This window comes from Netta rufina (genome assembly GCF_964035555.1).
Source record: "Netta rufina genome assembly, chromosome: 1".
NCBI classification, from domain to species: domain Eukaryota; kingdom Metazoa; phylum Chordata; class Aves; order Anseriformes; family Anatidae; genus Netta; species Netta rufina.
In genome coordinates this window covers 124570364-124581654 of record NC_140123.1, presented here as the reverse complement: position 1 = coordinate 124581654, position 11291 = coordinate 124570364, and the positions used below count along the sequence as shown (strand labels likewise).

Here is an 11291-nt window from a genome sequence, read left to right as displayed (position 1 = left end):
AAGCTTAAGGAGGCTCAGCCTGTTGAAAGTGTTATAGCTGTGCTGAGACTCCATTTCTGTACCTTGCCATACTCCAGAGAAGGCCAGTCACATGTGCTAAACCTCTTTTAATGAACAGCAGATGAGAGCTGTGGCAGCATCCTTGTTGCAGGGAAAAGAAAGCATGCATGCACGTGTAGGTGTGCACATGGAAGGACTGTAAGTAAACCAAATTAACATCTCCCCCATACAAACACTAGATTGACTGTCATCCCTGGTGATCCCCAGAGCAATAGTAATTTATGTGACTGAAGAATTATCGTACAATAGGGAAAGCAATTAACATAGGCCAACCACAGTGCAGTCCTCTGCTCTGATCCAGGCAGGGCATCCCAAAGAGAAAGGTCCCACAGAGAGACTGCAGCCTCTGGTCTGATTGCCACCTATCTGAACTGTGGCATAAACCACTACCTTACCACTACCTTACTCATGTCCCACCTCGCCATCCCTGCTGGGACCGTGTGGTTCCAGGCTGTTGTAAGAAGGCAGTGTGGTCACTACAGCCTCAACGGTGAAGCGATGCGGAGCACTGAGTCCTGATGCCTCGTCTTGGAAGGCAGTGTTGTCGTGGCTGTTTGGAGAGGGTTCTGGGGGCGAGTGCCGCTGCCGGGAGCGGAACCAGCGGAAGGACAGGATAAAGGTGATGGCAATGAAATCCAGAATCAGCTCTGCAAGCTCCATCACGGACAGGACAGAGGATCCAAACCACAGACTCCACTGATTCCCCAGCTGGGACAACAGAGTTACTACCTGCAAGAGACAGAACGGGCAGTGAGGAGATTGCTTGTTGGAGCTTTTTGCATCCCTGTTTGCTCCCACTGGTAGTATCCTGATGGCACTTGTTGGGGTTCTTCCCATCTTGCCACATGAGGAGATTTTTGAGCCAGCAGTGCTGCTGGAATGGATGCCTGCCCCTACAGAGGGACATCGTGGTACAGTGGGTGGATGTGATAGTAAATAAAATATATACCGTGTAGGCTGGTGACTCCCCATTGGTCTTGTAGTTCCATTCCTCAAAAAATATATTCACTTTGGCAACTCCATTCCTGTTAAGGAAAGACGGGGGTGAACAACCCTAAATCTGCAGTCCTTACATTTCTTCTTTAAGCTTATTTTCTCTGTCCCCTTCCAGCCCTTGTCCTCATGCATGTACCACCCAGAAGCTTTTCTCCATCTTCGCTCTCCTTCTGCATAAAAAACAATCTTTGATACTTATACTGCACTTCTGAAACTGCACTGCAAACTAGCATTTGTGTTGTCCTAAGTCCTTCCCAGTCTTCCACTAGCCCTTATTGTGATATGTGTAAGCCACATGGCAGCAGCCTGAGGCTTACTGTTTTCATACTAGATCATGTTCAGACTCTTCACTTGGATTCCCAGTCTTTGGCAAATTCTCAGTTTATCTCCACTGTTTTAAATCCACTGGCCTTGTCCACAGGTCCATGCACTATCTCTTCCTATCAGCCATTAAATCTAAACTATGACCTCCCTACCCACCCCCCATCTACTAGGGCTACTTCTGCTTTTGATAAAAGCTCTGTTAAGGTTAAGGGTCTCTCACCTCTTGGATGTGATATTGTATTTGTTCTGTTGTGAAAGCATGTAAAAAACCCAATCCTGAAACGAAAGTGCAATAAATTGTGTTATACGACCCCAGTCACCTCTTGTAGGTTTAGAACCAGTTGAGGAAGGACTAAACTGGAGGTCAGAGCAGTGCTGCAGAGCCAGGAAACCATCTCCTTACCTCTGAGACAGCAGAAGGCCAGCGAGAGTATCCAGCTGAGAGCTGGTATTCTGTCATTCTGTAAAACAAGACACTCTGTTAGCTGTTGAAGCTGTGAGAGCCACAAGGCAAGGTCTCTCAATGCCTATTCACACCTGGAAGCTCCCTGCCATATTGTAATTCTGCCCACTTCCCACAGAGCTTCTGCACAGTCCTCAGGAGCTCGCCCCAGAGCTGACACTGATGCTCCTCAGCCATTTTGGCTTCCCGTTGGGAGAAGTATCATTCAGGTTTGCACTTCAGCTATTGACTCAATCTTTTGCCCTCATCATTGAATGCTTTCCAACACCCCTGGGAGTACAGAGTTGCCAGTCTGACTGACAAACTTACTTGCAAGGCTTCCGACACTTGTGGAAGCAGCCCAGCACATCTGCTTTGAATTCAGCCAGGAGTTTGTAATAGCAGTAGCCTGGGCAGCAGAGAAAGTAAATCCAGATAAGTTCACAAAACATATATTAAAAAAAAAAAAAAAAAAAAGTATTGTGCAACAGCAAGGGGAATCCAAAGAAAGCTTCCCTCCACAGCCTCAGATTGACTAACCATCCAAGAGAAGAGTGTCTTTTGGATGTCCCACACCAGAAAGTCGGGAAGCTCATTGCATACAATGAAGAGAGTTACTGGGACATGAGGTGAAGCAAACAGGTTCAGGTGTGTGTGAGGTTTACTATATAATTCCTCCTGTCCCTTGAGTACTTACCCCAGGCTACGTGCTTAGTGTAGTCACAGTATTCTGCTCCAGCGGGTAAGGGATAGAAATAATATGCACAGCTACAGCGGTTTACCATGTTGAGCTGAAAGCAGGAACGAATGCAGACCTGGAAGGCAGGTGATGTGGAAAAAGTTGAACAAGGAAACCAAAGCCGCTGTAGCCTGGATCACATTATCCTATTAACAGTGCCCATGGACAAGTGTGCCTGTTACAGGACTGAAGCATCCCAGGAATACGGGGAAACGAGATGGCGTGGAAGCAGTGATCAAGCATTACCTGCTCAGTGTAGCGGGATGAGTACAGGTTTTGCACTGGCACATCACTGCCATCCTCTGTGCAATCGCTGTAACTGCCCCCCAGACGCACAGTCATTTCCTAGAACATCAAATAGTCATTTCACAAAACTACTTTGCTGTCCTCCTTCTACACTTCCATGCTTGTTCATCAGAACCCGCCTCCTTATGCTTAGTTCTGGATGCTGACACCTCCTGCTTTCCTCCATTTCATTGTCCTCCCATAAAATACAACCAAATGCTCTCATCTAGTCCAGTAAACTGCTGTTCTTCCCCTCCCTTCACCCCAGGTGATTAATCTTCTCCCTTAAACACATAGAGTCCCTGACAAACCATCTCCATCTATCCAAGTGAAACCTCCCACACCGAAGCCCATACCCTCACATCCACAGCTCTCACCCCTGCTGCTGCCTCCTCACCTTTCTCATGCTGATGGAGGTCTCAATGCCCGGACGCACGTTGAAGCCCCCATCATCCATGAAGGCTGGCTCATTCTGATCATGGACCATGACCCTGGCTCCTGTCACCGTGGACAGCAGAGGGATGAAATCGTTCTGCTCAGTGCGCACCACCAGAGAGAGACCTGAGGACACGTCGAAGAACATGGGAGGTCATCACGTGGGAGAGGAGAGAGAGCACGAATATTAAATCCATGTCAGTAAGAGGTAAAGGAAGAGAAACATCACCCTGGACTGAACCTAAGCTGGGCAGAAATGGGAGGGTGGCTGGAAAGAGGCCAGAGACAAGGCTGGAGGATCCAGGAGAGGCCAGAGGAAACTGGATTTCTTAATTGTGGCTTAGAAAAGGCAAACCTGGGAACAGAGAGAGAGATTTAGAGTTGGACAGAAGAAAAAGATTGAGGATTGGCCCTAGAGTGGCTTAATGGAGGCTAGAAACACATACAGGTCAGCTGCTGGAAGTGGTAAGTGGGGAAGGAGGAGATCAAGGCTAAGCTCTTAGATCTCAATAAAGAACTTCAGTAAGGGCCAGTGCAAGTCCAGAGAGAGCAATGAACGTAAGGATCAGGCACTAAAGGGGGAAAGAGACTCCAGTGGGGCAGCAGTGAAGGGCAGCCATGTATAAGACACAGCCATCTCCATACAGGTCAAAACAGAGCTTGGATGAAACAGAGCAAGGCTGCGATATGCCACCACCAAGGTAAGCAAAGCTGGTTGTCCATATCTCCTCCAGCCTGCCAGACAACTCCCCATGGGGAAAACAGCCAAATTGTGCCACCAAAAAGTGCCTCTCACCGTTATTGATCCCAGGCAGAGAGGACGTCCACAGGCTGCTGCTGTTGTCGTTGAAGGTATAGCAGTTCCCATACAAGGGATGGTGGAAGTGGGTATAATTCCTGTGATGGGAACAGAAATACTCACGGGTTGAGATGGGCTGTGAGACCTGAAAGGAACAATTCTCTTTTTCACCTGCACAAAGAGGGGCTTACAGCAGACAGGCAGTGTTTGTTATGTAAACTAACCTGAACAGGAAAAAACAATCAAAATATGTTGTAGAAAATGTCCTCGAGCTGGACAGGCTTTTACAATGGGTTTTTTATATCATGAGCAGTCATTAGCCCAGATGGATTTTAGCAGTACTAGCAATTACTATATTCTTAATACTGACAAAGCTCTTAGCTCTCTGGACCCCTTTTCTTCCCTTGCTGATGGGTTTCATTTCACTGCCTCTTTGGGGCTTCTGAACCATAATGGCAGCAGGAGAGAAGTGTGATATTGTTTTTACTGTCTTTGAGTAAAAACTTTCTCTTCTCCTCCTGCATGTGGGCTGAAACAAACCACTCCACCACTGCACATCACCCTCAGCACGGATACCAGACTCCTAGATTGTACATCTGGGGTTTGTGCCAGTATAGTTTGTGTGAAATCCAGGAGAAAAAGAAGAGAAGCCATCCTCTGAAGTCCATAGCTTCAGGTAACAGTGACTGTGACTCTGGTGAGCACAACCCACAAGAAAGACTCAAGAGTCTTAGCACTTGAGGCAACGGGACCTGGACAAAGACAATCCCACCTTGGGAAAGAAGTTCTCTATTTGGGTTTCTTGAATTCCTTGGACCCAGGCACAAAACCCAGGTGTCCTTAGGAATACACGGTGGGACGTTTCCACCACTTACGCCTTGTCACAGGTTGCTTCATTGAAGCGGCAGGCATAAATGAAATTCTCGAAGTCAGACTCATCCAGGGCTTTCGCATCAGGCACCTGCGCCAGGATATTGATGTAGTGAAAGCTGTACCATTCCCGCACTGCATCCACCCCTGAGGAGTACACCTGATGGAAACAGTCCTTGTTGTTTTCACTGCACTGTAAAAAGAGAAAGAAAAACAAAAACAAAAACAAAAACAAACATCCGTGTCAGGGAAGTCTTGACCATGAGAAAGCAGCTGTGCTCCCTCAGCACAGCTGGGAAATGGAGCAGAAGAGCTCTGTAGGGCTGCTGTGCTCAATAAAAAGGCAACCGATAGCATGGGGAAAAGCAATCCCAGGGCAGCTCCTTGGTGGAATTTAAACATCAGGTCAATGGGCACGGCTGAGTGAGAGACAGCAAGTTGTAGTGAGTTATGAATCTACTGCACTTAAAACCTATGTGTTATAAAACCAGAACCTTTAAATTCTAGCATGGGGAGTCCTTCCTTCAGGGTGTGTCCAGAGAAACAGGTGATCCCCTGAGAGCTCCAGACAACTGGCAAGCAATTAGCTTCAGTCCTTCGGTGCCTTTTAAAATGCAAACACAGATACCCTAGGATGAAGGAGATGCTGCCCAGGAGCAAATACAACCTGACCACATTTTGCATGGCCCACAGCCATGCAATACTGTCCCCTTGACTACTATTGAGCAACACTGTGGTTGATGTTAATAAATGGCTCTAAAAGACTGATGTAGCCTTCAGGAAGGACAAGGTTTCCTTGCCTTACCTAGGAAAAGATGGGCAAGTCTCCTGTGGCCCACATGACCAGGGACAGGACTTGGGGAGCAGCAATATGTTTAGCAAAGGTTTCAGCTCTACCTTTATCTGTCATTAACAAAAGCCAGTAACAAAAGCCCATCTATATGGGGAAGGGCATGACCAAGCATCTAACAAGACAGAAGTGCCTAGACAGAGACTGGCGTGGGTAGGACAGAAGATATCTTGGGATCTCACCAGAATAAAGCCAATTTTCCAGTCATTCTTGTCCACTGAGGGGCTGTTCTCTGGGAAGCTGACCAAGTTATCACGCTTCTGCCGTCTCAGCGGGTGGCGCTGGACGTGATGGAGCAGGCTCCTTGACGTGCGCTTCCGTGTGGACGCCGTTGACCAGTCACTCCGTGCCAGAGACATGTTGTAGTCATAAAGGTCCAGCAGCGTTTGGTGGGTGATTTGGTCCAGCTCATCCAGCTTCTTCCGGATGGCACTGTACCTATACAGGGGGAGAGAGGAGCCTGCAGGTTTAGGGCTGGACACACACAAACAGCTCTGAGTATGACGTGTGGCAAGCAAAAGTTTGCTGGGGTGATTCGGGTCACTCCTGCTGACAGCTGAAAATCCATCACCTTTGCTGGAGGCCACCATTCCTTCTAGGAGATAAGGAAATGCATCTGCTTCTGCCCTGTGGCAGTTTTCAGTGCAGCCACTAACACACAGCACTAAGTAGAGCACCTTAAACTAACACAATTTACCATGAATGCCCTGCAGCAGCAGAGACCTAGAGAAGTGTCCCTTCCACCTGCACTCCTACTGAGGGGGACACTCAAGGACCAGGAGGAGAATAAGAGTACATGCTTTTATCCTACACCCACAAAAGTAGAGGCAGTTGACAGCCCTGGTGGACTGTTTCCTACCTGTATGGATTCAGGGTGCAAAGCGTCACAGCAGGGAAAGTCAGCCTGTCGGAGTTAAGGTTGAGGTTGAGGTTGACAGGGTAGCTGAAGTACTCCCTGTAGAGGATCCCAAACTGCCAGTACAGCAAGCCGAAGGTGAGAAAGAAGAGAACGGACCAGAAGGCTGTCTTCATCTTATTCTTTTTGGAGCACACCAGGCGGATAGCTCCATGGATGGTCGTGTTGCTGCAGAAGAACTGGAAGAGCTCCTGGTAGGAGCCGTAGAACTCGATGAGACCCTCCCGCTCATCTTCTTTGTGCTGCTGCTCCGCTTCCTGCTTGCACTGCCTCGTCTTCTCCCCTTCTGGCATCTTCCCCGTCTTCACAGACCCACCCTGCAGCACAAAGTAAGCCCGAGCTGGTGGTACCCCTGCAAGACAACGCCGGCAAGCCACGCTCTGTGCCAAACTCAGCTCCGCATCCCCACCTACCCCGACCCTCGCTGCTTTCCCCCCCTCCTCCCCGACCCCACCAGGGCTGCGGGTCCCCAGCCCCGCACCCCGCAGACGGTCCCCCTGTCCCCTCCCGCAGCCCCCCGGCACCTGCGGCGCCGTGCCCATGGCGGGGCCGTCCCGCACCGACGGCGGGGGCCGGGGCCGGGTTTGGGACCGGGGCCGGGGCCGGGGCCGGGGCCGGTTGGCTCTCCCCCAGCGCTGCCGCCCGGCGCTGCCGGCTCGCCCGCAGCCTCCCCGGCTGGGCTGGGACTGGTTCCTTTCCAGTTGGAGCCGGCACCCCGCCCGGCTCCTGCCCTGCCAGCCTCTCCCCGCCCACCCCTCCTTCCCCTTCCCCCCCCTGCGCCGCTCCCGGGGAAGAAAAGCCTCTTTAAACTCTCAAGTGTCCGCGGCCGGCCCGAGGGGGTCACCTTGGCGGCGCCGTCGGGGGGCGAGGCGATGTCGCCGGGACCCCGCTGTGCCCTCAGGACCCCCCCCCGCGCCCCCATTTCGGAGCCAGCAGCCCTGCCCCGGACAGGTAGGGCGCAGGGAACGGCGTGTCCCCCCTCCCAGTTCCCCCCTCCCGCCGCCGTCGGGGACACGGCGTCCCGGCGAGGGGAGGTGATGCAGAAAGCGAGCTGGCAGCGCTCGTCCCGAGGGCGTGGGGACGGCAGGAGGCAGGAGGCAGGGCCCCCGTGCAGAGGGGGGGCGGCGGGACCGTGTCTGGGGAGAGGGGAGAGAGGAGCGAGGGCCCGGCCCGTCGGGGCTCCGCGGTGGTCCTCGAGGGGGGCCCCGCCGCACCGCCGGGCTCCTTCGTCGCATCAGCGCCCCGGGGCTCGTGCGAGGCTCTAAGCGCCGGGTTTCGCAAAGCAAAGGTGGATAGAGAGTTTGGGGTGAATTTTGCTCGAGGGCTGGGGCGGAGAAGGCTCGCGGGGGGCTAGGCGATACGCTTGAGGTAGCATCGCCTTTGCCGGTTCATTAACTGAAGAAATCTCCCGTATCCAGATCTAGCTGGCCCAGCCACTGCTGGCAACGTGTTTCACTGAGCTGTGCTTGGGAAACTGAGGCCTCTCGTTGTTACCTAACACCTTTGCAGCGTTTCCTCAGACCATGGAAATGACAACCTGTAACCAAATGTGCTTGGGAATCCCTCATGACTCACTGCCTTTGTAGCAGCGGAACCACTTTCCCAATAATTTCTCCAAATTACATTCTCCCAGTTCAGCACAGTTTTTAAGTTTTCACTTCTTTCTTTCCTTTCTTCAGATCAGTCCTTGCTCCAATTCATCTCTCACAGTCCCCGAATCTTGATCCTCATTGGAATGAGCAGCATTTTGGTTAGGGACACAGCCACTTAGACCTCTCCACGCTGCAAAATACCAGGCTTGAAAACGGCATGGAGTACACTTCTGAGCCTGGCATAAGTGACAGCATGCCAGGAGCAACCTCGTGACAGCTTCTTCTTACAAACCTATAGCCACTGCTAAGAGCTTTCCCCTACCTACGTCAGGTGTCAAAAAAACAAAAGCATATTTTATTTTTTTTCTGCCACTGTAAACTTTGTTATACCAAGCAATTTGTTTTGAACTTTTATCATTAGGAAAATGAGTTGCAAAGAGTGGGAGGGATGGGGGGAAATAAACAAATATTGTTCTCAAATGCCTATTACAAAGCAGCTTCCATAGAGCGTTAGAAATACCTTTCTGGATCTGGATGATGGTCTGTTCTGCTCTATATGCCACCTCTAGCAGTGCCAATAGGCGGTGACATTTAGGAGAAGGATGTGAGCTCTTCTCTCTTGTGCCATTTGTGTGCTTTATGCACTCAGATACACAGGGATAGTCCCTGGAAGTGCACATCAGCATTTTGATTCAGCTTTGTACACTCCCTTAAAATATATGAACAAATACAGACATGTAACAATTACAGAACATCAGCAGTTAAATCACCAGTGTAACCTCAGGTGCTATAATCCAGTAGCCTCATAGAGTGTTTATAACTTGTTTGGTTTGCGTTATCATAATTTCCTGAAATTATGCTCATTTACACTAACGGACCATCCTCCAAAACTGCATCAGTCTTTTTGGAATCGTGCCATAAATACAAAACAAACAAACAAACAAAAATGTAAAAAATGCCTCTGAAATGCCCATTTTATGCTAATTTAAGTTAGTGGCACTCACAAAACAACTATAGCCCAGTTTGGCAGAGCTGATAATTGGGCATTCTATGATTTCTGCAGTAGTTAAAAGCATTTTAAACTATATTCAGCTGATCATTGCAGTTGAGTTCAGAAACACAGGACAGGAAGTCCAGAAACTTTTTGCTGGCTGTGAAGCAAAGGTAAGTGGCATTTAAAAAATTTCTTTTGGCTTGAAGAAAAATTAAAAATTCAAACATCTCGACTGATTTGGTGTCTCAAATGACAGCCTAAAGCAGTTTTATCTGTCATAGCATACAATCTCTATCATCAGGTTTCTTGGGAGAACTTTTGTCCTTTGCCAGTTTGGACAAAAATAACAACTAATTAGAGCGTGGGTGTATGTGTTGTATGTTTTATATGTATATATGTATAAATTACATACATCATGTATCTGTGTTTCTCAATATACACATACACATCTAGATATACTTATTTTTCAGGAGGCTTTTTCACATATTTTATTTTTTTTTCTTCTAAAGAATTAAAAAACAACATTTGTTGGCTCTTCCATAATTTCCAGTCGCTCTTAGCCATGATTCAAGCAATTCCTCTTCCCCTATCTCATGCTGGTGAGAAGCTCTGGTTGCCAGATGCTACCCACTGCTGTGGCACACCTCAGAGCACTGCAGGAGGATTCAGGCTCAGCAATTACAGGATGAATGGTCCAAGTTTTCCTCTAGGATGAATGATCTTCCATCAAGCATTACAAATTCTTTCTGGAAATTTTAATTCATCACGTATACTTTACCTCTACCAAAGTACTGAATCCAAGGAGCTTTATAATGAGAAGATCCTTTCCCTTCAGGTGTTTTACTCTAGGTTCTTCTCCGCTGAAATGGGAAGCACGCTGTTGTGGACAGTGCTTCTGAATATCACATCTTCACAAGCTGAATACATGATTGCTTTTTATAGCTACTGAGAAACCTTTGAGTAAACATGAATCATTTTTTATGGCATCAAATCTGAAATGTTTCCTTATCAGGTGTGTCGCCTAGCTGCCCAGGTAAGAATGTGATAATGATCTGAAATGCACACAATATTTTAAAATAAGACAAACTTTCTGTTATGCAATGCACTGCTACTGTGGTGGGAGAAAAAAAAAGGCTGTCTCTGCAGTTCTTGGTCTACATCCACTTTGATCTGGATTGCATCCATAACAAATTATACACATTTTTGAACTACTTGAAAGACCTTTGATCATTTTAGTTCTTTTCTGTAAGTATATATACAACAATGTCACACAATGCTTTTCCTTCCATTGCATGGTAGAGGCGAGCAATTATTTCTAGATTATTTCTGCATTATCTACAGCTGATTATGTATTTCTGTATTAAAGCTAGTAACCCGAAATGTCAAGGAGTAGCAGCACAGATGATGCTATAAGTTTAACTGAAGCATCTGACCAAAGAAACACCAGCCTAGTAGCTGGTAAAGATGGTTAGATGTGAGGCTACACTTCATACTGCTGTTGCTTTTCAGGAAGGAATTATTTACCCAGGATCCATGGACTCACTTGAAGCAGAAGAGAATCGTTATTAAACAGCCAGCAGGGATTTGCCAACCAGTCTAGTGGGCTGTTGAGTGCCTTCTTCCTGGCTACTAATTCAACTTTGCTAGCTGGCAGTGGTATCTGTTCCAAAAAACCGCTGGTACCAAAGGCAGCAGGAGCATGTCCATGTACTCGTTCCCACATATTTGTGTCCTGAGGAGGCTCCTTTTCAGTGTGTTTATTCATTTCTACTTTCTAGGAACAGAGTGGTTACAGAGAGCAATTCTGTTGATGCAAAAGGTAGACTTGTGGGAAAAACTGAAGCAGTGAACATTATGCCCTTCTCTCAGAATGAGAGGTGGGAGATTATAGAGTAGAGATCATGGAATTAATATTGTAGGTCTGAGAAAATCTTTCTGGAAACTCTGTGGAAGGAGGTGCATCTCTCTTCCTAGGAGGATGAAGTTAGC

The 11291-nt window shown here is 48.3% G+C and overlaps 1 protein-coding gene across 1 annotated transcript; it reads right to left on the bottom strand.

The window, feature by feature from the left end:
- Positions 1-462: 462 nt before the first annotated feature.
- On the bottom strand, positions 463-7258 carry SCNN1A (sodium channel epithelial 1 subunit alpha; the record flags this gene model as incomplete). Its single annotated transcript, XM_084302374.1, has 13 exons — positions 463-789; positions 1010-1085; positions 1601-1656; positions 1784-1841; positions 2153-2231; positions 2520-2637; positions 2808-2906; positions 3244-3407; positions 4078-4178; positions 4956-5143; positions 5983-6238; positions 6660-7033; positions 7241-7258. 13 exons carry the CDS (start codon positions 7256-7258, stop codon positions 463-465), a joined length of 1914 nt encoding a protein of 637 aa, XP_084158500.1.
- Positions 7259-11291: the final 4033 nt, after the last annotated feature.